The 27984-nt window shown below is 41.9% G+C and overlaps 1 protein-coding gene across 2 annotated transcripts; it reads left to right on the forward strand.

Moving 5' to 3' along the window:
* Positions 1–24: 24 nt before the first annotated feature.
* tnpo3 (transportin 3) lies at positions 25–27927 on the forward strand. Of its 2 annotated transcripts, XM_088347142.1 has the most exons (23): positions 26–295; positions 4860–5060; positions 5136–5209; positions 7677–7833; positions 7911–8054; positions 10836–11011; positions 11085–11223; positions 12192–12338; positions 12424–12531; positions 12605–12696; positions 12768–12907; positions 12987–13178; positions 14782–14873; positions 14948–15024; positions 15092–15152; positions 16895–17035; positions 17110–17226; positions 19170–19264; positions 20030–20186; positions 22740–22907; positions 24209–24321; positions 24390–24446; positions 27509–27927. In XM_088347142.1, the coding sequence occupies exons 1-23, from the start codon at positions 176–178 to the stop codon at positions 27510–27512; spliced, it is 2772 nt and encodes a 923-aa protein (XP_088203268.1). In that variant the 5' UTR covers positions 26–175; the 3' UTR covers positions 27513–27927. The 2 variants fall into 2 exon arrangements, with proteins under 2 accessions (XP_088203269.1, XP_088203268.1); XM_088347143.1 differs by lacking the exon at positions 27509–27927 and having other exon boundaries at positions 25–295; positions 24390–24450.
* The last annotated feature ends 57 nt before the right edge of the window (positions 27928–27984 follow it).

Here is a 27984-nt window from a genome sequence, read left to right on the forward strand (position 1 = left end):
TTCCCCGAGAAACCACACGGGAACTTATGTTCGTGCTAGCGTTTGCTTCCGGACGATTGGAGCGGTTACACGCGGGAAGTCCGTGCGAGATGGCGGTCGACACATTCACCATCTAGAATTTCCCCAACAAGCGCATCGTTTGTCGCCATTTTTGCTCGTCCAGCTCCCCTGAGCCATGGAGGGGGGCAAACCGAGTCTGCCGCTCGTCTACCAGGCGGTCCAGGCCCTGCACCACGACCCCGACCCGGCCGGAAAGGAAAGAGCTTCGATGTGGCTGGGAGAGCTCCAGAGATCGGTATGGGGAAAAAAACACATTCCGATCGCCGAAACGGGCGGGGTCCTCCGTGGCCCCGGGGGCTTTCCACGCTATTTTAATACATTTCTGTACCAAAAGTGTCAATTAGGCTACACGGGAGATGTGAAGTGCGCAATCTATTCGTGCCTGTTAGCATCGGAGCTAAGCTACCCAGCTATTAATGAATGAACGAACCACAACATGAGCTGCTAGCTGCATTTCTTTCCTCGTCGTTCTTTAAGAGGATCAAGTTCACTTTTACTCTGATAACTAACTGCACTAAGTCATTTGCGCTGGTTTATGTTTCCAATGGCTCTGCTGACGTTTATTGCTTAAGCCACACCGCTGTCTCCTCACGTCCATCCGTCCATTATCTGCACCGCTTATCCTCAGTAGGGCCGCGGGGGTGCTGGAGCCCATCCCAGCCATCCTTGGGCAGAAGACATCCTGAACTGGTTGCTAGCCAGTCGCAGGGCACACAGGGACCGACTATTTGCTCGCTCATTCACACCTAGGGACGTTTTTTTGGGACCGGCCAATTCACCTGACATGCACGTTTTGGGAATGTGGGAGGAACCTGGAGTGCCCGGAGGGAAGCCATGCAAGCACGGGGAGAACATGCAAACTCCACACAGGAGCCGTGCTGTCTCCTCACATGTGAATGTCAATTCATTTTGGGTTTTCATATGTTCGGATCAGGGGTGTCAAACTCATTTTAACTCCACACGATTGAACAAACATTCTCTCGGGGGCCGGACTAGTAGATTGAGGAGAAAGAAATAATACAAAGAGAGGATGAGAAAAAGAGAAAGCGTGGGACAAAGAAAAGAGAAAGGGAGAAAGAGAGAGCGAGAGAATGTGAGAAACAAAATAAATAAAAAGAGAAATAGTGAGAGAGGGGGAAAGAAAGAGAGAAACAAAGAAATCTATAGAGAAATAGAAAAAGAGAAGGAGAGAAAAGTAAGGAGAGAAGGGGAGAAAGCAAAGAGAAAAAAAGGTAAAAAGACAAGGAGAGAGAGAGAAAAGGAAAAAAGGGAGCAAAAGAAGGTAAAAAGAGAGAGAGAAAGAGAGAGCAATATAAGTACAGCGTTAGTGAGAGGCACCTGGCTTTGGCAACATCAAGTGGTCGTATTTCAACCTGTAGATCGTTTGTTTTTTCTCTTGCGCTTCCCTCAGCATTGTCTTGCGGGCCGTATTCAATCCCTTAGTGGGCCTGATCCGGCCCGCGGGCCGCCTTTTTGACACCCTTGGTTTAAATGGAGTCTGCAACATGCACCGTTTCACTACGAATCTCCACGACTCTCTTTAGAAACCCTGTTTACCTGTGGGCAGGCCCGCATCTTACTTGCGAAACCATACCTGTCAGCCTCCACGGCTCCCTTACAAACTGTTGTATTTTCCCTTACAAAATCGGTGTGTGCGTGAATGAGTAAGTGTGAAGCACATTGTGAAGCGCTTTGAGAGGTCTTTAGTGACTTGAAAAGCGCTGTGTAAACGCAGACTATCTAAATCAGGGATGTCAAACTCAATTGCACAAGGGGCCAAAATTCAAAACACACTTAAGGTCGCGGGCCAACCAGGATAAACATTGATTGAAAACACTTAAACTGAATGTTTTTGGAACATAAATATGAATAAAAACAGACAAGAATATTAAATTTAAACCTTAAATCACTTATACAGTATTTATTATTTTGCTGAAAATAAAAATATCTTGTTAAATTATACAACATAGAACTTAACTTAATCAACTTAACATTAAAATAACATTCAAATTCCTTTGCTCCTATGTCAATGTATTTTAAAAAAAACTTAAATATCCCAAAAGATTTTGCTCTCATTAATATATCTCCTGTCAAAAGTAGAAATATGAAAATGCTACACAAATTATTTTGTAAAAACGTCACAACAATCTGAGAACAGGGAGCCTGATGTGCTTACCTTTGGCGCAGACGAGGTAGGGCGAGAGATGGGAGGGAGTGCTTGCACTTTTTGCATAGCTCCACCCATCCTTACCACTCACCTATCAAATAACTTTAAGTTCTCTTCCGGTGTTTTGGCGTATTTACAATTTCTTCCGTGGATTCATCAAAAAGTATCTGAACACAGATTATATAGTGAGCTTTTATATAAAGGGTTCTTTAGCGTTGTACAGCCAAAACGAGTTTTTTTTGTGTGACACCTTGACTGTAAATCGTAGTAAAAACATGCCCTATATATTCTGAAAAGTACTGCTTGGTTGTTTAGCTTCGGTTTGACTTTGCGTGTATCTGAACATGAATAATAGCTCAAGTTTTGAACGAGATGGAGAGAATTTGCATGCAATTACGTTTGTCTCTGAGCCATAGGTACTCATAGAAAGAGCCATATATGTTTCTTTTAAGTGGTTTCCACCAAGTGTTTAGACCGGGACACTGCAATTGATTGAAACTGTTTAGATAGATAGATGGATGGATAGATACTTGATTCATCCCCATAGGGAAATTCACACTTCCAGCAGTATCCTTGTGTTAAAAATAAAATAATAAAATAAAGAGTTAGAATACAAAAATACCCAATATAACGTTTTGCCATAGAGTATTCAAATAATGCTAGGAAAAATACACACTGTAATAAAAATAGGGTAATGTGCAAATGTGGGGTGGGGTTTAATGTAGGCTTTTACTCCCCCGGGTGGAGTTAAAGAGCCTCTTGTCCTACGGGATTGTTATGTGAAGGGCCGTCTCATAACTTTTTCCACAATATTTGAATTTTATTTTTGGTCCGTAATGTAATTTTAAAAAAAAAACATTTTGGACTCCTTACAAATGAACAGCTCAACAAATAAAATAAATATGGTTTGTTAGTTTTATTTATTATTATAATTATTTCCATATTGTGTTGAATATTAATGTAATTGTAAATAAACTGCTGAGCTAACTCTGAGACACCATCATTAAGGAAGTTGCAGGGGTTGTTTTTGTTTTTTTCATGTTCGAAATGAAGTTTCATACATTCAACAGAAATATTGCAAGCCTTTTATTATTTTGACATCGCTGATCCGTTGAATAACTTCCAAGGATACATTTTCATGATATTATAGTATTTTGGGATTGGGATACTTCGGTTTTTGTCCTAAACAACAATACTTAAGCAATAAGACTTGTAATATTTCAGTTGATTGATAATTGAAGAAGAAAATAAGACATTTTTTTATTTATTTGCGTCACAGAAAATAAGAAACGGTCTCATTTTCTGAGACACTCCTAGTATCTGTGAAAAATAAAGAGTTGGAGGATTAAATGATCTCTCATTCAACACTCTTTCTCGCCCTTTTAAACGAGAAAGCAGTAATTGAGGCAACTTCCTTCATTTTACCTCTTGCAATGTCGACAGTTGTCTTTTATTTCTTCACTTGACCTTCTGGCTCTTGCTTGAGGGCTAGTTTGAGTGCCTCATTTGATTTTACGACCAGGAGTAAAATTTTGAGCGTTATCATGACTGAAATATCATTCGGAATTCTGTTATCTTAAATTGAATGAATCATTTTGATTGCTTCTGCGTTAAAAAAGAAATGAATCAATATAACTCTTAGTCTGCTTCTATCGGTTGAATCGAAAGCGAAATGAGTGAAAGTCCGACATTTTTGATCATTTGAAATTTTTAGAAAAAAAATTACAGACGCTGCCCTACTTCTTTACGAGCGATCGTTCGTAAGTTGCTTCAGTGCTATGTTTTGTATGTTTAAGGTTTATAAAAGTATGTTTAAGGTTTGTATAAATAACCTGTATTGTTTTGTACTCAAAAATAAACATTTCATGAAATAATAAAGATGAATAAAGTTAAGTTTAACCTACTTTTGGAAGATGTGCTTCGAGGGGGTCCTCCTCCCGTAGTAAAAAAGCGTTCCGACCATTTTCTCAACCGCATCAAGCTTTCTTATTCCACTTTCGTTTCAAAAGAAACGGCTTGCCTCTTCTTTATACTTTACATCAGCCATATTGAATGGATGCACGAGATATTAAACAATGAACATGTCAAAGTTGTTAGTGCGCTAGAGAGACAGTGCAGCGTGTATACACACAAACAAGGAAGAAGAAGCCGGATTTCTTCTTTGGGGTGGTTGCTGGCTGACCTCTTACAGCGCCACACGCTGGTAGCTGCGGAAAAAAGCACTTCAGTAATGTCCTCCACTCGGAAAAAGGTACACGGCATACAAACCTAACTTACAACAATGTCCGGATATTCTTGATATCCCGAAAAAAATATTCATATCTGCTGTCTGTCATAAGTCGAATGATTGTAGGTAGGGCAGCGTCTGTACTGTTAAATGGTGTGATGATGACATAGAATGTAATGCCTTTTCCTGTGTCATCTATAAATGCGACACTCTCACTGCTGCGATATGGGTTCGACTCCCGCTGCGATCATTTTTGACACTTTGTGACTTACAATTCTTAGTTTGTGCTGCGCAAAAGTCAAATATTTTCCGTCATCAAAAATTACACACGAGTGCACGTGACACCCGACTTAATGTAGTAATTCTGAACTCCTACTAATTGATGACTGTTGCCTTCACTTGCAGATGTACGCGTGGGAGATCTCAGACCAGCTGCTGCAGCTCAAGCAGGACGTGGAGTCGTGTTATTTTGCAGCGCAGACCATGAAGATGAAGATCCAGACTTCATTCTACGAGCTTCCCGCCGACTCGCACAATTCTCTGCGGGACTCGCTGCTCTCCCACATCCAGAACCTCAAAGACTTGTCTCCTATCATCGTGACCCAAGTAAAACGCCCGGATAACATTTGGGTGGAATTCCCCAAGTTGACCGAATCCATTTCCCCATTTTTTGTTTTCTAGCTGGCGTTGGCCATTGCAGATCTCGCTCTTCAAATGGCGTCATGGAAAGGATGCGTACACACACTCATAGAAAAGTGAGAATTTCTACATAACTCATCATTTGTTTTTATTAGAAGTGTTAGGGGGAAAAAAAACTATATTATAAATGTAGCGTTTACCAAATTGTTCGACTTAGTTACTAACTCCATTAACCAAACAAACTTTATTCTCCTAACAATGCGTGCTTTTTTTCTTGATATTAGGGAAAAAATATTGACAAGAGACAGGCTTTTTCACACGGGGGCAGATTTATTTTCTTAATTTATTATTAAGTGAATTCCATCGAATTTTGCCGAATTATTATCGTATTAGTCTAATTAGTCTCGTCGAGCCTTGCTCCCGTCTGTCTCTGCCGTCTCTTCCGTGTTCCGTCCTTTTGACACGTCGGGGCATTGGCCCCTCCCCCTTGGGCGGGCTGACTCCTCCCCTGGGCGTGCCAGGAACTCCCCTGGCCGACTCCTCACGTGGCTTCCACCCAAGCGCCACCTCCTCCTCGCTGGAAGACGCCGCCATGTCTGAAGGGCTCACAACAAGAAAGCTTATCAGCTCATAGCAATGCAAAGCGTTTATCAAAACAAGGCCTAACTCCCTCGTCAGCGCCCCGCTATCAAATTTCCCCAGCCAAAACACTCTACACTTCGAACGGCGCGACTTTCAGCCTTCTGTGAAAAATCCTCACTGCGTTCAACAAAATTTAATTTGTATTATATTAAATCCCTTATAGTCAATTAAATAAAATAAAAATCCTTCAGAAGCTAGAAAGACTTACGTCGAGTAACCACATGAGACAAAATGCCACTGTTTTTTGCCCGGAAATTGAGGACAAAATGCTTGCTTGTGAGGAAGATGCATGGACTTACCCATAGGTTATAGATAATGAAATTGTCACGTAGGCATGGGCCGATATGACACTCTGAAAGTATGATAATCGCGAGAAAAAGTATCCCAGAATTATTACTTTTGTTTTCGAGCAGCAGATTTTCACTGTGACCACTGAAGATATTTAGTGATGTTATTAATTTACGGGGAGGTCTAAATCTAGTGGAAGCTAGAGCTCTTGTTAGTGTTAGGAATGAGTGGAGAGGTGTCGTAAAAGGATAGCGGGACGTTTGGACGCGTTCTAAGGGATGGGAAGGTCACCTGTATGATGCGGCAGGGGTTAACCAGCAAAAGCTGTCGGGCCCTGCTGTTGAACAGAAAAGTGTGTTTTGTCACCCTGACCCGAGTGACATGGTCGGTTTCTCGTGTCCTGTTTCATCTGGAGGGACGAAATCATGACCGACTTGGGTGCCGAGGTGCTTAACTTGTTTGGGTGTTTGGGCATTTGGGTTGGCCATGGTCCAAAAATGTTTTGAGGGGTATGACCAAGGTAGGCAGATAGATAGATAGATATTAATTTACTTGTAACTTTATTTATTATTATACATTTCATCAAGTCAATAGCAGGGGTGCCCCCCGAGGACAGTTGAGGTGCCTGCGGACCGTCTCTTAAAATAGCCCGCCGGTGCTGGGTCATTATCATTTTCTAGTAAAATGAGTTTTTATTGGTTGTCTATTGTATCTTATTTTTTTAATAATTAACCTTGTAATAACACGATAGTTATTTCAGACATTAAAATGTTGTTTATGGGCTTCATGGACCCAATAAAAATCTATTTAGGTATTGATAATTATTTTTCCATTATCCATCCATTATCTGCACCGGTTATCCTCAGTAGGGTCGCAGGGGTCCTGGAGCCCATCGCACCTGTCTTCGGGCAGTGGACAACCTCAACTGGTTGCCAGCCAGTCGCAGGGCACACAGGGACAGACAACTCGCTCGCTCATTCACACCTAGGGACGATTTGGACCGGCCAATTAACCTGACATGTTTGTTTTTGGAATGTGGGAGGAAACCGGAGTACCTGGAGGAAACCCACGCAAGCAGGGGGAGAACATGCAAACTCCACACAGGAGGTTTAATCTCATTACCTCAGAACTGTGCCACACATGCGCTAACCACTGCGCTGCCCTGATAATTATTTTTAAGTAATTATTTAAGAGGATGGAGTGAGATATTATTCATGAATTAAACATTTATTTACTCATCTTTTTATTGATTTATTGTACAGGAAATACAACAAACTAAATTCCAATTTATGGGTTTTATGAAGTGAATCGTCCTGCTATTTCCTCAAGATAATAAGATCCGTATGTTTTATATTCTTTACTGTATCTGTGTAAACTAACTTTATTGTGTGCTGTGTAATGGCGATGGCATAACGCCATCTACTGTTAATGGGTGTCATTGGTCCGTCAGTTATTTTTTTTCCCTAGCATTATCTTGCCAAGGCAAAGGACCCACGACCCACTTTTGGGCTAAGACCCTCCAGTTTAGGAACACTGCCTTAAACTATGTATACTTTGAGATATCAAAAATGACCAAAGTGGGATGAGGGTCAATCGCGTACAGTACGACGTCATGGCGGTGGTTTTACATCATGAACCGTTTGCCCGTGCAAGGTACAACGGGGACGTCAGCTCCATGCCCTTCTTAATCGAAATCCTGACCGTGCTGCCCGAAGAGGTCCACAGCCACTCACTACGTATCGGAGCCAACCGGAGGACGGAAATCATCGAGGATTTGGCTTTTTACTCTTCCACTGTGGTCACGCTACTGGTGAAGACGCACCCTTCTTATTTTGGTCCCTGTTCATTGCGATTGTCTCATTGGTTCGGTTTTTCTGTCCTTTTTAGGTGTCTTGTGTGGAAAAGACCGGAAGCAATGAGAAAATGCTCATCAAGGTCTTTCGCTGCCTGGGAAGTTGGTTCAACCTGGGGGTCCTGGATAGTAATTTCATGGCCAACAATCAGCTGCTCATGGTCCCCTTCCAAGTTCTGGTGAGCATTTGCAATCCATTCAACCGACTGTTGTCTAGGGCTGCGACTAATGACCATTTTAATAGTCGACTAGTCACAGACTATCGAAATCATGAGTTGAATCATTGGCTTTTATTATTTTTCCTTAAATTTAGCATGATGTTGATTTAATGATCCGGCAAATGATAATAAACACAAGAAAATGGGTACAAGGAAAATACATCTTTTAATAAACAGTCTGTTGATTCTTACAAAAATGAAATAAAAATGCCACCTCTCCAACTAATTAGGTCCAGTGCTAAATTGGTAGAGACATAGACCCGTTAATAAACATGTCTCAATATTTTAACGGCAGATAATTAAATAATAAAATAAACTCAACATTTTTAATGTCTGTTAATCAGTAGTGGTAGAACAATTATTTAAAACAAGAATGACTTGCATTTTGTGATGGACATTTATTGATCCACGGCAAATTCTGTAACAAAAGAACGCAACAGTTTAAAATCAAAAGATTTTAAAAGATGACATTTGTTATTGTTGACATATTAGCAACTTTCTTTTGTTCTTCGGACTGCATTTATTTAATTTCAAATATGTTTGTCAGCCACAGTCTTGCATGACGCTCAAGCACTCTCCTATAGTCAAGTCATGTTTATTTGTATAGACCTTAACCACAAAGAGTCTCAAAGGGCTGCACAGACCACAGATTATTGCAAACCACAGACTATTATGACACCATCCCCTGATCTAAAACCTACATGAGGGCAAGGAAAAACTCAAAAACTTCAGCATGTGGAAAATGAAGAAACCTTGAAAAGGGACCGCACATGAGGTCATCCCCCTTCCAGGATGACCAGGCTGCAATGGATGCTGCAATAACAGATAATACACAGATATTGTCAACATGAAATACAAGTCATTCATAAGCTAGAGAATAGAAGTGTGTTTTAAGCCTAGATTTAAACAGTTCCACTGACGTTGCCGATCAAATCTCCGGGGGAAGAGCATTCCACAGCACCGGGGCCCGAATGGAGAACGCTCTTGAACCTGCGGATTTCCTCTTGGCTCTTGCGATCACTAGTAGACCAGCATTTTCAGAGCGAAGGCTCCGGACCGGAAGATAGGGGGAAATTCAATCTGAAATATATGAGGGAGCAGGTCCATGCATGATTTTGTATGCTACCCCAGAACCTTAAAATCAGATCTTAAGCTAACAGGGAGCCAATGCAGGTTAGCTAAAATGGGGGTCATGTGATCAAACTTTCTTGTCTTAGTTGAAAGCCTCGCTGCAGCATTTTGTACCAGCTGAAGGCTCTTGATTTTGGACTTCGGGGGACCGGAGAGTAGTGCATTACAGTCATCAAGACTGGAGGTAACAAACGCGTGAATTATAATCTCTGCATCCGAGTGAGACAGCATAGGGCGAATTTTAGCAATATTGCGAAGATGGAAAAAAGCTGTTCTAATTAAAAACTGCTGGAACTACACCTGAGGAGAGTGATATGTTTATAATATTTATCATCCTATAGCTAAATAGTCACCTATAAATAGTAGAATGAATGTCATCAAAAAGGTGTCCGCTTGAAGATTACTTGACTCTTTTTGAGGCAATTCAGGCTCTGTTTCGTTTTAAAGTCCGACGTGCTCTTGAAATGTTAACTCAAGGTCTGATTTGCACATTTGCACAAGTATTGTATTTTCCGCACTAAGAAGGTGCACCTGAAAGCCTTAATTCTCTTCAAAAGCTGACCGTGCGCCTTATTTATAGTTGCAACAGGTCTCGCAACTACAGTAAGCAGCCGCCGACTCGATTTTTCCCCGGGTAGAAGTAGTGCGCGGTGCATGCTGGGATATATATACCAGTGTTTCATTTCCTAACTAATGTGTCAATCATCATTTGAATCTATCACTGTTGGCTTAAGTTATTCAGAGGTAAAGGAGGTGGGTCCATTTTAGTATTTACAGACCAAAACAGGATAAAACATAGCCTGCAATTGGCGAAAACGTTGGCGAAAATGTGAATCACAAGTTAGGTTGGTCGACGGCCTTAAGAAAATAATTTTATTGGGCTAAACAAACAGCTAGCAAAAAGCAACGTCTATTTATGAAAAGATGCTTTTTGGCCGATTTTTGTTCGTCGGCATTATCGGGTGTTTTGGTATACTTGCATATTTTACACGGTTGGATCCACTACTCTCCCGGGTGTAAGGAGACCATGGTTGCGTGTTATCATCAAATGTGATGAATGCAGGATGATGTCTTTGGTGCGCTACTCCAAGCTTTCAATTTGCAAGTATCTTGTTTTTGACTGATTGTGATGAATCTATTTTTATATGGCATCTGAGTATCTTGAGTTTAAGATTTCCAATGATATGTGGCATGACGTGTTTCAGCTAACAACGTACAGACACCGTGTCTGGACATGTCTAAGACACGTATTTGCTTCTCAACGGGCCGTTGGAACGTTCAGGGGTTAGTAAGGTTTGACTGAGCCATTTGACTGTTTTGTTGACGCTCCTACTGTTGCGCCTTATAGTCGGGTGCGCCTTATGTATGGAAAATATAGGGCGGTACTAGTTTTTGGGGGTGCGCCCTATACTGTACTCAATGTTGACGCTGTCATTTTTTGTATGTTGCAGCTCGAGACAGACGTTATTGCACATGCGTGACTTTCAGCGTAGATTATTTTCATGTAGACATGGAAAAACGTGTCTGGCGACAACGGAATTCATTTTCTAGTATCGATTTTTTTTTTGGCAGTTGACTAATCATTGCAGCCTTATGTCGTTTCGCACGCAGCAAAGGGACGAAACTTCTACCAACCTGCACGAGGCGGCCGCAGACTGCGTGTGCTCCGCCCTCTACGCCATCGAAAACGTGGACAACAACATGACGCTGGCGCTGCAGCTCTTCCAATGCGTCCTGACGTTGGAGACGGCCTACCACATGGCCGTGGCCCGGGAGGACCTCGACAAGTAAATCAGTTCACGGTGCTTCGCTGCTTTCAAAGATGTCCGTTTAATCGAAGCTTCCCCCACCCCCTTCCAGAGTCCTGAACTATTGCAGAATCTTCACCGAGCTGTGCGAGACCTTTTTGGAGATGACGGTCAGGAGTCCTGGTCAAGGAATGGGAGACTTGAGGACACTGGAGCTGCTGTTGATATGTGCCGGACATCCCCAGTATGAGGTATTGGAATCAAAATTGTGTTTTATTTATATAGTACTCTATACAGCACACAATGAAAGGCTTTAAGAAAAACCTTTATACAAAAAATATTCCCACACAGTCATGCAAAATCAGTGTTTGGGAAAGAAAAACAATGGTATGGCACGGATAACCTCGAGAGGAGTCTAATGTCTGCAATCTTGCCTGGAAAAAAAAAAGCTACTGCCATTAGGTGCTGTTGGTTAGGTATAGGTAAGAGAGCAAAAATTGAAAATTAAGTTATAATCTCCAATTTATTGTTTGCTGGCTATTTTAATTTTATATTAAGTTCAAGGAAAAAAATGACATCTTAAGATAGCTATGCTTTATGAAAACATTGTATATAAATGTTTATTTTTTTTACATATTTGGAATCGGTAAACATTGGGCATGAGATAAGACATAAATCCCACAATATTGAGGGGCAAACGGAACAATCCAGCTTTCAATGCTGGTCACTTTAAATATAATAGGTGCTATCGTTGTGAGTCCTTGTCCGATGTGCCACAGGAAATTGTCCAAATTCATTTTACGCCGTATTTTCCCTTTATTTTCATATGTTGGAAAACGTTTTTATAAGATACTTTTACTAATTTTCTATAATTAGCTATTTTTTACTAAGAAAAAAACAAAAAACAAGTTAGATCTGTTAAATATCAGGAAGGAATTACAATAATATAATAAAAAAAAATTAAGGCGCAACATTTTTTTTTATCAAAAACTTTCCAGTCACCACAAATGATAAATTATTTTAAAGACACACACAACAAATGTAATAAGTTTAGTTGGAGCAAATATTTTTCTTGCACATTTTCCACAGAGTTTTCCTTAAGATTGTTTTCAATATATCAATTAAAAACTGTATTTTGGTTAAAAAAATACTCAGCGAAAGACGATCTTTACAGACTTTGTGTTTTTGAGAGTTCTCGGCAATCGACTCCCTCTTCCAGGTGGTCGAAATCTCCTTTAACTTCTGGTACCGGTTGGGTGAAAATCTGTACAAGATAAACGACGTGGCCCTCCACACCGTATTCCGACCGTACATTCAGAGACTTCTACACTGCTTGGCACGACATTGTCAACTGGACCCGGATCACGTAAGACCAGCAAGACCTCTCGCGGAGTCTCTTTCGGGTCTCTGAGAACCTCTGGAGCCGAATGCCGTGCGTTTTATACCAACAGGAAGGAATCCCGGAGGACACGGACGACTTTGGGGAGTTTAGAATGAGAGTCTCAGACCTGGTCAAAGACGTCATTTTTCTTGTGGGGTCAATGGAGTGTTTCACTCAGGTGAGTTGATCACAAAATGCGCCCCGCTGATTTTCGTGGCAACCTGGATGTTGAAATCGATTTCCGCCCCTAGTTGTATTCTACGTTAAAAGACGGAAACCCTCCTTGGGTGGTGACTGAAGCTGTTCTCTTCATCATGGCCGCCATCGCCAAAAGCGTCGACCCGTGAGACTCTTTGTGTTTTGGACGGCGAGCGGAAGAAGTGACACCTGAGTAATATATCAACTTTGTTTTAGTGCGAACAACCCAACCCTAATGGAGGTGCTGCAGCAAGTGGTGTTGCTCCCAGAATCCGTGCACATGGCCGTGCGCTACACGAGTATCGAGCTAGTCGGCGAGATGAGCGAGGTCGTCGACAGAAACCCTCGATTCCTCGGTGAGACCGCGTACAACCGAGTCGAGACTATACCCAGAGACTGGAAACGCGCAACGATTATGTGTTGTGTCCGTGTCAGACCCGGTGCTGAGCTACCTGATGAAATGCCTGCGAGAGAAACCGCTGGCCTCGGCTGCGGCCAAGGCCATCCACAACATCTGCTCCGTATGCAGGGACCACATGGCCCAACACTTCCAAGGACTTCTGGACATCGCTCGCTCGCTGGACTCCTTCGCGTTGTCCTCGGAGGCCGCCGTCGGACTGCTGAAAGGTATTCCAACACCTCCCTAGGGGTAACATTGAGACAGGTAGCATAAACCAGTGTATCCCATACCAAATAAGAACTCTGAATTGGTCCTAGCCAGGGTATCAAACTTGTGTATGAAAATATATTTATTATTTCTCCTTAGTTTATTGGTGTTTTTGTTCGCTGAGCAGAGGACGGAGGTGTTGGGAGGAGGTCTGCCTCAACAGCATAGGAAGGGTTCAAGAGAGATTGCGAGAGAATACAGGAGACAAAAAGGGATTTTTTTTAAATGAGTCAAAGCATGGAAATGATCCTTATTTGGATTCATTTGAATTATATTGATGGCTCCAAAACATTTTGCCTTGTCCATCGCTGACAGAAGAATGTGTGTATGGAAACATCTTGTATAGTGTTTTGTTGAAAGACTGTTGGTCTTTTTGCAATGTTATTGACACACTGGCAAAAAAGTGGGGAGACTTTTTTAACCTATCAAAATGCTCTATGCAAATAAGTGTTTCTGTGACAATGAGAAGAGCTCTATTGCCTTTTCATATGTCATCTGTACTAGTCTGCTCAAGTGGTAAAGTATTGGCACCTTAATTGCGACAACCCGGGTTTGAATCCGAATGCATGCAATTTATTTGATTTAGCCCAGCGATGATGATATATCAATCAATCATTGCTTAAATACGGAAGTATACTGTAAAACCTCGTGTAGTACTGCTCACCTCAAAATATGGTAGGCATTTCCAATCTTATCCAACATATTCTGCGGTATATAGGTGCACAGGGTTAAAAGGCGCACTTTATTGTCCCTTTCTTGTGTTTACAACAAAAAGTCTACTACAAAATTAAAAAAATAATAATAAATATTAGGTGCTTAAAACAGGGTCATGCATACGTTTTCATTCATTCTGAATAGAAAAAAATACTATAGAAATACTACTACAGTAATACGATAATACAAATCTACAACAGAATTATTACAACAGAAATACAACTACAGGAATATTCCCCCCCAAAAACCTAAAATACTAGAAAAATATTACAATGGTAACACTATAAAAAATCCACACACAAAAACCTACAATACCATCAAGTCCGGTGAATCTCTATAGAGCTGGATGACGCTGTACACCAAAAAACGACGGCGACCAAATGATGGTGTCAAGCCCTTTGAGACTTTGTGATTAAGGGCTATACAAATAAACATGGCTTGACTGACTTATTTGTGGATTTAAGGTGTGCATATTAGTCCGTAGAGTACAATAAATTTTATTAATATGTTCAACTTGGGCTACGTTGTTCGTCTTTAAAATTGAAATGTTAAAAACGGAAAAATCTGACGTCAATTTGAATCTTTGTAAAGAAAATTAGGGGGAAGTGTACATCAAAATGTATTTAATTGGAAAAATTGTGCCTTGGCTCAAAAAAGTTTGAATTAACACTGAGCTAAGTAGTTGGGAAAAGAAAAAAAACAAATGAATGAATCCCATTCCTGTTTTTAATGATGGAATGGCACCAAGGTGCTCCTATCCTTCATCAGAAGCGATCACGAGCGCTCCTTTTTTTAGAGTTCCAATGAAAATCTTCCGGCAGAGCGTAACGATTGCGTTTTATCCGGCAGGCACGGCGCTGGTTCTCGGTCGTCTTCCCCTGGACAAGATCGCGGAGTGCCTCGGCGACTTGTGCGCCGTTCAGGTGGCAGCCCTAAAAAAGGTTCGGAGCACTTCCTTCCCAGGCTCGCTTCCCATAAAAAGCAAGCGTTCGAACACCGTCTCGTGTCGTTGCAGCTCCTGGCCGAGGAATCCACGAACGGTCGATCGGCCGACCCTACCGTCTGGCTGGACAGACTGGCCGTCATTTTCAGGTAAGGCACCTATTTTCCGCGACCGATCCGTTCGACAGAACCGAGAAACATAGCCGGCCTGTTGCAGACACACGAACCCCATCGTGGAGAACGGACAGACGCACCCGTGTCAGAAGGTCATCCACGAGGTAAAGTCGCTAATTGCGAGCATCTTGGTCGGGTCGATCGTTTAAGGGTTGACTTGAAAAAGAACCAAATGACACAATAAATTATCGCCGAGCAAAATAACATTCGCTACACACAATATGTTTATAGTCAGAGGTGGCTGGAGTAGCCAAACATTTTACTCAAGTAAAATTACTGTTACTTCAGAATTTTTAAGACCCGAGTAGAAGTCAAAAATGATCATCTAAAAAAATGACTTGAGTAAAAGCTAAAAAGTACTTGGTGAAAAAAGCTACTCGAGTACTAACTAATTGTAGCAACGTTTTATTTTAAGCAACTATTCAATCAGATCATCAAAGTCCATACAATTAACAATAGATTACACGTAATTTAAATAATTATGGTAAATTCAAGTACTTTATTAAACAATAGAATAATAAAGAAAGAACAAATGTCACATTTTAAAGACCGAGTACTTATTTTAAGAGGCTCTGCAGCCAGAACGGCAAGCTAGCCCAGGGGTCGGCAACCCAAAACGTTGAAAGAGCCATATTGGACCGAAGAAAACAAAACAAAAATTTGTCAGGAGCCGCAAAAAATGAAAGGCCTTATAATGAACGCAACACATGCTTTATGTATCCATCCATCCATCCATTATCTGCACTGCTTATCCTTAGTTGGGTGCTGGGGTGCTGGAGCCCTTCCCAGCTATCTTCGGGCAGTGGGCAGGGGACATCTTGAACTGGTTGCTAGCCAGTTGCAGAGACAGACAACTCGCTCGCTCATTCACACCTCGGAACAATTTGAACCGGCCAATTCACCTGACATGCATGTTTTTGGGATGTGGGAGGAAACCGGAGTGCCCGGAGGAAACCTACGCAAGCACGGGGAGAACATGCAAACTCCACACAGGAGGTTCGATCTCATGACCTCAGAGCTGTGCCGCACACGCGCTAACCACTGCGCCGCAATGCTGCTCTGTATCCATCTCATCTCATTAGCCATACCGCTTATCCTCATTAGGGTTGCGGGGGGGGCTGGAGCCCATCTCAGCCATCTCCGGGCGGTGGGCAGGGGACACCCTGAACTGGTTGCCAGCCAATCGCAGGGCACACAGGGACAGACAACTCATTCGCTCATTCACACCTAGGGACAATTTGGACCGGCCAATTCACCTGAAATGCATGTTTTTGGAACGTGGGAGGAAACCGGAGTACCCGGAGGAAACCCACGCAAGCACGGGGAGAACATACAAACTCCGCACAGGAAGTCTGGAGCTGGATTTGAACCCACAACAGGTTCCCATGACATGAACTGTGCCACACAAGCACTAATCACTGCGCCGCCGTGCTGCCCGCTCTGTATCCATATTAACCTGAATTACTTGTTTGATAAAATGAACAAAATGCAATTAAGAAATCGAATTTTTGATATCATTTTTATTTTGAAAAATGGAAAAAACAACAAAGGTGCATCATGTGCCCCTTATTTGACCCAAAAAAAGAGTGCATGAAAACGCATGCATGTATAAAAATAAAATAGACCCTTTCTAAAAAGATAGTCTATAAAATCCCATTTCATTGCAGTTATTTTACTCTTTTTACCTTTGGGGTCCTTGGCCGATCACACACACACACGACTTGTTAATACTTTACTGAATACTTAATAAAAATGTAAATGAAAAATGTACATTAGGTTTTTCTCAAGGACCTCAATTGAATGAACACATTTTTGGTATATTCGCGTATGTCCGCAACACCCGCAGATCTGGCCCGTGCTGTCGGAGACGCTCAACACTCACCAGGCGGACAACCGAATCGTGGAGCGATGCTGCCGATGCCTCCGATTCGCCGTGCGCTGTGTCGGGAAAGGTTCCGCCTCCCTCCTGCAGCCGTTGGTCACTCAGGTAAATGTCCTGCCGGTCGTCGTCAAACTGTCCCGAAGCTGCCGAGACGCTCACGCGCTTCACTTTGTGGTCAGATGGTGAGCGTCTACAGCGTGTATCCGCACTCCTGCTTCCTGTATTTGGGCAGCATCCTGGTGGACGAGTACGGCATGGAGGAGGGCTGTCGGCAGGGTCTGCTCGACATGCTGCAGGTGAGAGTCTCGCGCCGGTCGGCCGGCGACGCCCGCAACGAACGATTATTTCCGTCGTCGATTCGTCTGCGGCTATTGAAACAATTTGTCGAATAATCGGATAGCTATTCATTCTTTCTTAGATTCAGCATGTACTTGCCTGTTTGACCTGCTTCCAGGTTCGCTGATTAAAGGTCTTTTTGGGGTCCTTCAGTTCTAAATATTGTAAAAATATCACTCTCCTCAGGTGTAGTTCCAGCGGCTTTTAAGTCCGCTGTTATTTAACCTACCCTGAAACGACCTATTCTTGATCCAGAAAGCTTATGTAATTATAGACCTGTGTCAAACCTACCGTTTCTTTCTAAAGTACTTGAAAAAGTGGTGGCACAGCAGCTGAATGGTTTTATATCCGAGAACAATCTTTTTGAATCAATGCAATCAGGATTCAGGACTAACCACTCTACTGAGACAGCCCTGATTAAGGTAACCAATGATCTTCTACTGGCAATGGACTCCGTCGCTTCATCGCTCTTGCTGCTGCCTTTGACACTGTGGACCATAATATCTTACTAGAACGGTTGGAAAAATGGATTGGTCTCTCTTATGGTTCAGATCCTACCTCTCAGATAGGATGCACTTTGTAAATTATTTGCCTTCGTGTAGGTTTTCGATCAGGTGATGGTGTCATAATAGTCTCTGGCTTGCAATAATCTGTGGTCTGTGCAGCCCTTTGAGACCCCTATGTGATTAAGCCAAACAAATAAACATGACTTGATTGAATTATGTGAACAGTTTTAATAGACACAAGAAAAATGGCTTAACATTGGCTTTATAAAAATCTAAAACGAATTAGGCACAGTGCTTGGACAGTGGAAACATAAATCTTATTTTTATGGGGACTAGCAAAAAATTATGAAATCAAGTAAACATTTATTTTCCTGGTTAACCAAGAACAGAGTCATTAGCAGAAGTCGTACATTAAATAAAACAAGTATGTGTATTTTGTGAACTACATTTAGTGGTTAACTGCAAGGTCTGTTGCAAAGGAACTTCTCAACAGCTTTAAAAACTGACATTTGTTATCAGACTACATGCGTTTAATTTCAAACAGGTTTGTCAGGCACCGTCTGGCATAACGTTCATCATCTCTTTTATTGTGAAATATACATATACAAAATGTACAATGTGTCATCAAAACCATCTTTCCGAGGCGAGTCAGACTCCGTTTCTTTGAACTGTCCAACAGGCTTTTTAATGTTCACAGAGCTAATGCTATGATACGCAAGGTTTGCTTTGCAAACGTTGCAAGTAGATGGCTAGATAGATAGATACTTTATTCATCCCCGTAGGGAAATTCACACTTCCAGCAGTATCCTTGTGTCGACAACTAAAATAATAAAAGATAAAGAATACAAAAATACCCAATAGAATGTGTTGATATAGAGTATTTAAATAGTGCTATGGAAAATACACACTGTCATAAAAATAGGGTAATATGCAAATGGAGGGGGGGTGTTAACGTGGGCTTTTACTCCCCCGGGTGGAGTTATAGAGCCTCATGGCATGAGGAAGAAATGATCTCAGTCTGTCCGTGGAACAAGACTGTGACAGCAGTCTGTCGCTGAAGCTGCTCTTCTGTTTGGAGATGATGCTGTGTAGTGGATGTAATAAATGTAGTAATGAAAATAGTCTCTTTAATCAACATATCCAGGCTAAATTGATACCAAACTTTACAAGTTTTGGCACCTGTACTTGATGTTATGTATGTTTATGTTACCGATTAAGACAGAGAAGCTATGCCTGACTCAGCTGAGATTATATGTAAGTAGAGAGGCCTCACTCTGTTGGAAAATCGTGTCTGGAGACAACAGTCGACACCGGAATTTGTTATTGACTATTTCTATTATCACATTTTGTCAACAACATCGACTAGTCATAACAAGCTCGTCTCCTTCCCCGGCCAGGCTTTGTGCATGCCGACGTTTCAGCTCCTGGAGCAGTCCAACGGACTTCTTAACCACCCAGACACCGTCGATGACCTCTTTCGGCTGGCGACCAGGTGCGTTTCGGTGCGAGCAGGGATCGCCAACATGGTTGCCCTGATAGAGCTAGTGTTTTTTGAAGTTTGAACCCTAGTACACTCGCAATAAGGAGAGAATGGATTTTGAACCTGCAAATAGCGCTTTCCAATAAATCTAAATCTAACCGATAGCCAGATGTGACGTAGTGTAGTTGTGTCATCGCAAGACACTGCATTTTCAAGGATTTATTGTTCCATTTTGGTGAGTTGATGTTGTGTTTTCCAACCAGACATGTCTGGTTTTAATGGCACCGGCCAATCAGAGACAAGTTTTAACAGCACTAGCCAAAAAGGGTGAGGCAAAGTTTTTAAGCAGCACATTTTTCCACTCACCCCGTTTGAACCACTGTTGAGTTGTTATGGCGGAATCCCAAAGCAAAAGCTTTATTCCTTTCGAAAATTATGTACACTCGATTACTGTTTTAATGAGCTTAAAGTGCTATCTAGTGCATTTTATATAGGGCTGGGTGCTTCCATCAATTAAGGAATCAAAAAGAAAATAAGAGTATTCCTACTTGTTTTTTTTAGCACTTGATTTCAGTTGCACTATACAATACACATAACATCTACTAGTCAAATATTACACCGTTTTTTTTCAGGAGGATGAGAAAACACTATTACCAAAAATGAATCCCGGAGATCCATTATTTACCGCTGACATGTGAATATAAATTGACCGAATATGAAAACAAATAGTTGTTAACAACGGCATCTGTGATGTTCTTCTGTGGCGTTTGTGTTCAGGTTCGTGCAGCGAAGTCCCGTCACGTTGCTTAGCAGCAGCATCATCGTTCACATCATCCAATGCGCCATCGCCGCCACTTCGCTGGACCACAGGGACGCCAACTGCAGCGTGATGAAGTTCGTGCGAGACCTCATCCACACCGGTGTGGCCAATGACGTAAGGAGAACCATGCAAGCGCATCCAAATAGAATTTATTCTCACTGTTACATGTCAAGTCAAGTCATGTTTATTCGTGACACCCTCACAAGGAGTCTCAAAGGGCTGCACAGACCACAGACCATTGCAAACTACAGACTATTATGACACCATCCCCTGATCTAAAAGCTGCATGAGGGCAAGGAAAAACTCAAAAACCTCAACATGAGGAAAATGAAGAAACCTTGAGAAGGGACCGCACATGAGGTCATCCCCCATCCAGGATGACCATGCTGCTGAGGGGGGTGAGGGTCAAACAGAGTTGCTGGATACAACCGGAATGTTTGATGTTTGATCTTACATTACACATAGTCCAGTGTTTTTCCGAATTGCTCAGTCCACAATTGAATGGATTTGGGAGTACAGTCCATAAACATGCCCGATTAAAGTCGCCGTTGACGATAAAGCTCCGTTGGGGTATGCAAGCTGCTGTTTATTGATAGCAGCGGGCAGGAGATTTAGCGCTATGCTAACGTTAGCATCCGGTGAAACGGTTAGCGGTGTAAAGTAAACAGCAAACACAAAGACCACAGTTAACTCTCCCGGTACATAGAAGGGTCTGCTCGATACTGCTAGAAACTCCATATCGAGTGAGCAGTGTGTGTCAATGGTTCGGCTGTTATTGTAGCGCGTAGTCTCCAACCCCTGTTTTTACCGGAGTCTTCGTCTCGTTCATATGCTATAGAGTAGAAGTGTGATTTAAGCCTAGATTTAAACACTTCCACTGAGGTTGCAGATCGAATCTCAGGGGGAAGAGCATTCCACAGCACCGGGGCCTGAATGGAGAACGCTCTCGAACCTGCGGTTTTCTTCTTGGCATCACTAGTAGACCAGCGTTTTCAGAGCATGTTATATTTGGAAAACACACAAAATCAATGTTTTTTGTGTGTCCTTATTATTCCATACAATTAAAATAGAACTCTACATTTCCAGTTAACAAGTCTCGTGTTGGAGAGACTCAAAATGTAATCAATCAATCAATGCTTGTCATTAGAATCTGTAAAAGCTATAGTAATAAGATTGTTATGAGCACCATATTGATTTAAATACATTATAGAATTTGCATATTATAACTGCTTTTCTAAAAAGACCATTTTGTTTTCAAGTGTGAATTGAATGTTTAACATGGAAAAAAAAAACATAAATATAATTAAAATAAGACTTTTGGAAATAGACGTCATGAGAAAATATGGCACTTTTAAACACATACAAGCACTCCAATACCGAATGGCACACATTGCCTTGGTAAAAAACAGCTTTATCAGGTGAGATTATTTTAATCATAAATTGTTTGTGGCTTTTTATCTTAGCACAGACCAAAAAAATCCCCAAAAACCTATCATTAATTAACGAAGGAAAAAAACTATTCACGGGACTTCAAGTTAATAACATAATTTTTGCAAAATAAGGTGCACCATATTAAAAGGCTCACCCCCAAAAATAGTCTTTTGTGATTTTCATGTATAAGGCACACTGGACCATAAGGCTAATGGAATTAAACCTAGAACAAGAGCTATTGTTCCATTAAAAATTAACATATACATTTAAATGAAAATAACTTATGTACGAGGAATTTAACCGTAATGGTCAAGAAAATGTACAACCCGATAGTAAACCACAGTGCAAAATACCATATTTTCAGGACTTTAGAGCGCACCTTAAAACCCTGAATTGGCCAGAAATTCGGAGGTGTGCTATTAACCCGGTGTGAAACTGGAGTGCCATGCCCAATATCGTTGTCACAATATGTTAACCCATTTTGTAACAATGACAATAAAGGTATATTCTATTCTATTCTATTCTATACCGCAAAATACAGTAATATAGATCGGAAATGCATACAGTATTCCATATTTGAGCAACGATTGCCGGATCTATGATGATTGTCAGCCCAAATCGCAATACATTGTATACAACAGGATTCACATCTGTCATGTGGCTTTGACTGCACCGACCCTTTAAACCCAGACCTACGGTGGTGCAAAATACATACGAAAAGGCATTAAAGCTTACCTCATTATCGCATTATTTAACCCGAACCCACTTTTCGAAGTATAGTCGACAAATTTGTTTTTTTTTTAATCTTGAAATTTGATAAACGTTCCCGATATAAAAATGACATATCTGCCTCTTGTGTTGCATTAAACATGTCATTATTACTATTTTTCTTATTACTTTTTGATTTTATTTACCCATTTTCTGTTTTTTCCCCTGTATTAAAATTGCTAATATTGTTTCATGATGAAACGGTCAAACACTACTAAGTTAAAACTTACATACTAAGTTCAATATTCAGAATTTGAAAAAATATTAAAAAAGGTGTTCGCGCCCTCTGCAGGAAAAAAGCGGTACTACAACTCACAGGTTCACAACGTGCGCGCTCTCAGATGCAAACTCCACTACCTAAGCAAAAGCTTGAGTCTGGCCAAGAAAAGGGCGTAGGAACCCTGTAGATCGCAAGATGTGTCACCCCGGCTGACCGGATGTCAACGTCTGATGTTTTGTGTCCCTCAGCACATGGAGGACTTTGATTTGAGGAAGCAGCTGATCAGTCAAGCCATGGAGCAGCACGGCCAGCAACTGGTCACACAGCTCATGCATTCGTGCTGCTTCTGCTTGCCGCCCTACACGCTGCCCGACATCGCCGAGGTTTTGTGGGAGATCATGATGTTCGACCGGCCGGTAAGCCAGACGGGCTCCCCTTCGTCAAACCCCCTCTCCGTGCCTTACAGCAGGGGTCAGGAACTAGGGCACCTTATTGCAATATTTCTGACCTTTGTTCCAATTCCGATGAGATTTTCCATTTTAAAAGAAAAGTGCATTTTCTGTGCTTGTTTTTTATGAGATATATAGTGACCTGTAAACCTACCCAGACTTTATCGTGGACATGCTCGAGCAATATGCCCCACAATATATTACACAAGATGCAAGGAGTCTAGGTGTGAGAGGGGGAACTCGTTTAATTATCTTCATCAGCGTACAAAAACAGGTCTCATTCGTCTTCAGAGACAATTGGCTTTTTATATCTTAATACGGCATCTCGTATTACTTTCGCCCGTCCCCCTCGCGATGATGCACGTGTTTATCTCAAAATGCACGCTACCAGACAGAATTTTTTTGTCCCTACAACCCTCCAAAGGGTTGCTCCTGTTTTACACAATTTGAATAATACATTGAAGATAAACGCAACTCTGGTTTTATATCCTAGCTCAGGGGTCGAGAACCTTTTTGACCCAGAGAGACATAAAAGCAAAAAATGTTTTAAAAAAAAATTGAGAGAGCCACTTCATATATTTTCAGACAAAATTGAAAAAACTGCCAAACACGCTCTCTAGACAAAAGCTAATTCTTCAGCACATTTTATTTCACTGTGATGATTTAATCAAATGTATGAAATGATAATAATGCCAAATCCTTTGTCCCAAATCAATGTAAATATGCCATTTACAATTTGTCTTCCACCTTCGGTTAAGAGTGTCGAGGCCATTTTTTTTCCCATGAAATTTGTCCTTGGTAACGGTTTCAAAACAATGTGCATGCAAAGTTCTTTTGTAAAAATGTCACAAATGACTGCAAACGATAAGCAAATGGTCACATTCACTTTCGGTGTAGACTGCACTGAGCGAGAGAGAGAGAAGGAAGTGCCTTGCGCTGTGTGCAGGGATCCGGCCCTTGTACTGCTCACCCAATCAAAGTCGTTTGCCAGCGTTTTTATTCATCAGTTTTAATGGTTTCTTATCAAACTTCTGCATTAAGTTGCTTCGGCTTTATAAGGACCAAAATCGGGATGAAATCACTTGACTTTGGAACGCCACAGAGATGTGCAATAGTCACATATTATTTCGGAGCCATACGTACTCATGAAAAGAGCCATATATGGCTCCCGAGCCATAGGTTCCCTACCCCTGTCCTAGCTTATGTACTCACAAATTTAGCCTTCTAGTTCCGACCCCTGCCTCACAGCGATACCTTCCCCGTTGCAGACGTTCTGCCGCTGGTTGGAGAGTGCTCTGAAAGGTTTGCCCAAGGAGACCACGGGAGGAGCGGTCACGGTGACCCACAAACAGCTGACTGATTTCCACAAACAGGTCACCAGGTAAGCGCTAAGTCCGTAGCACGCATCTACGGCACGGTCCGACACGTCTCTCTTCTCTATTTTTGCAGTGCCGACGAAGGTAAACAAGTGTGTTGGGCCATCAGAGAGTTCACCAGGCTATTCCGGTAAACTTACATCAGCACGCTTTTTGACTGTACCGTACTTTCCGGACTATAAGGCGCACCTAAAAACCCCATAAAAGTCACTGATATTTGGGTACAATTGGAAATATTCATTCATGTGTGACACTACTCAATGTTGATCGATCGAAAAACATTGCTGAACCCCATCGCAAAATATCCTGTGCAACGGGAATTGAACCCAGATCGCGGGAGGGAGAGCGCCAAAACACAACCGCTCGACTGCGAGTGGAACGGATCACGAAACAGCGTACGATTTGATCTCGGTGTTACATTAGTTTTAATCACAGTGCCAGAAACGAATGTATATAATGAAGAAAACGGAATGTCCTTAAATAAATGCATAGTCTGATTCATAATTGGATACATTAACAAGTTGTTTGCTTCATTGTGATTTTTTTTGCGTCTATTTAGAGATGGATTGATAGATAGATACTTTATTGATCCCCGTAGGGAAATACACACTTCCAGCAGTAACTTTGTGTTGAAAAATAAAATAATAAAATAAAAGATATAGAATACAAAAATACCCAATATAACGTGTTGATATAGAGTATTTAAATAGTGCTACTGAAAATACACACTTTAATAAAAATAGGGTAATATGCAAATGCGGGGGTGGGGTTTAATGTGGGGTTTTACTCCCCCGGGTGGAGTTAAAGAGCCTCATGGCATGAGGAAGAAATGATCTCCTCAGTTTGTCCGGAGAACAAGACTGTGACAGCAGTCTGTCGCTGAAGCTGCTCTTCTGCTTGGATGACTTTTAGTTTTCTCCATTCGTAAACATTCGTCTTTGGTACTGTGACTAAAAATTGTGTGATGATGAGATTAAACCCCTTGTGTCGTTTGCATCCCTAGTGGTGTTGTGGATTGGATCCAGCACTCTTCTCACTGTGATCTGGGTTCAAATCCTGTTGCATCCAATGCTTGGCAACTGTGATCAGGGTTGTATTTTGACTAATCAATGCACAAATACAATACTTGTTTCTTTACTGTAGTTTTAATCCATCCATCCATTATCTGCACCGCTTATCCTCAGTAGGGTTGCGGGGGTGCTGGAGCCCATCCCAGGTATTTTCAGGCAGTGGGACACCCTGAACCGGTTGCCAGGACAACTTACTCGCTCATTCACACCTAGGGACAATTTGGACCGGCCAATCAACCTGATATGCATGTTTTTGGAATGTGGGAGGAAACCGGAGTGCCCGGAGGACACCCACCCACGCAAGCACGGGGAGAACATGCAAACTCCACACAGGAATCTCATGACCTCAGAATTGTGCCGCACACGCGCAAACCACTGCCCCACTGTGCTGCCCCTAGTTTTAATCCCTTGCGCGTTAAAGTACAGTGCACCTTAAAGGTACATCGTGTCATATTTGACCACCAGATGGCACTGTAGATGCGAACGGAAACCAGTGCCAAATGAGCATAGCGTTGTAGCAAGATGCCTGACAAACAGGGTCGGGTAGGGTTACTTTAACTGGATTACTTTCAATTACTTTTGGATTACTCCAATACCTAATATGCTGATAAAAGACAGAAGAAACTAAGTATGAATAAAATGATGACTCACAACATGTGGTAAGCTTTCTCTCCTGGCTTTGATCTCCGGCAAAACGAACATAAAATGCGACAAACAAAATGAAAATAAATCCAAACAGCTTGCCAACATCATTTTTGCCGTTCCATGTATTCCGTTACTCCCCAAACCTGCACAAAATTTAGTAATTTTATTCATATTTACTTTCTTTTGTCTTTTATTAGCATATTTGGTATTGGAGTAATCCAAAAGTAATTGAAAGTAATCCAGTTAAAGTAACCCTACCTACCTCCGCTACGTCAAAGAAATACGACTTTTTTCGACTTGTGATTTTTATATAAAAATAAAAGAAATGATAGAATGGTAGATGGTCTGCATTTACATGCTTCACACTTCCCCATTCACACACACACTCACACACCAATAGGGAGTCAGCCATGCAAGGCACCTACCTGCTTATTGGGGGCATTAGGGATTCGATGTCTTGCCCAAAAAGGTAAGATAGTTAATGTATTTTTGCCTTGTATTCAAATCGATGTTATTTACTGAATGAAGTGTTTCCACCACCAGGGGTCAATAACTATAACCCAGTGAAAAAAATGATTACCGTAAATTCCGGACTATAGAGCGCACCTGATTATAGGCCGCACCCACCACATTTTAAGAGGAAAACCGATTTTGTACATACACAAGCCGCACCTGTATATAAGCCGCATGCGCCCACATTTAAACATGTAACACAAACACAAAATTAACACAAACCCGACTTCAAGTCCCGCGATTGAAACTAAATGTCCTTCATTAAAGTCCACAGTCCAAAAATCACAGCCGGCAAAATGAACGGAAAATGATACCGGTACTTAAGGTTTGATGCAGACCTGCAGAGTCCAGGTCCCGTTGAAAGTAGTCCAAGGAAAAAAAGTGTATATTTCCAAAGGTAAGGGTGGGAAAAATATATCAGATGAACACATTTACTCACGCAACTCCTTTTTCTTTAACCAACTTTTTACCCCCTCTTCTTTCCTTGTTTGCCCCTCACCTTTAGCGGTCCCCACTTAAACTCGGCACCCCGCGTTTGTTCCGTCCCTCATTTTTCGTTCACCCGTGCAAAACATATCAGAATAGGTGTCTAAAATAAATACAAATAAATACATTACAAAAATATACAGTTGAAAATACATATTATACATGGGTTACACATATTTACAAAGAAATAGGGTACACCGAGAGAGTTTTCAAAGCTTTAATAATAATAATATAGCTTTGACAGGGCAGTTAATGGTAGCAAAACTCGAGCGCCGCTAGTGGCCGTTAGAAAAACGACATAAATTGTCCGCATCACTGAATAAGCCGCAGGGTTGAAAGTTAGGGAAAAAAAAGTACCGGCTTATAGTCCGGAATTTACGGTATTTTTTTTTTTTGAGGTGCGCCTTATAATGTGGACTGGATGAGGCTTTCTCGACCGCGGCGTCCCATTGTCGGACTAACGGTGACTTGCTTTTAGGTAATCTCTCATCGGCCGGTCCTGAGACGCGGGTAAAAGCGGCGACTGCGAACGGAGACGTGAATAACGGTGGGGACATTTGCTGCCGGAAAGCGGCCGGGCGGATCTGGAGGACTTAGCCGAACGGACGCACCCGCAGCAGGTGGGAGGTGGTGGGAGGAGCGGGCCGAGAGGGCGGACTTCACCAAGTGAAACGCAAAACGGAATGTGCCTGGTCAAACTGTTTTTAAGAGAAACTTTATTTTTGAGACTTTGATGGCGGTTGTTTTCGGCGCCGCCGTCGACGGAAGGCAAATCTCGGGGTGAGGGTGTTTCCCGGCCCGGGGACTCCGCGTGGAGTCCTTTCTTCTCCGAGAGGCTGGGAAATGTCAGACGCGAACGCGAATTGCCTTGTTGTGGACAATAAACAACTGAATCAACTCGCGTTATTCTTGAAAACGCGGGCCTCGGGGTTCTATCGGGACTTTTTTGCAGGA

This window comes from Urocampus carinirostris, chromosome 11 (assembly GCF_059441175.1).
Source record: "Urocampus carinirostris isolate Australia breed hairy pipefish chromosome 11, RoL_Ucar_1.0, whole genome shotgun sequence".
NCBI classification, from domain to species: domain Eukaryota; kingdom Metazoa; phylum Chordata; class Actinopteri; order Syngnathiformes; family Syngnathidae; genus Urocampus; species Urocampus carinirostris.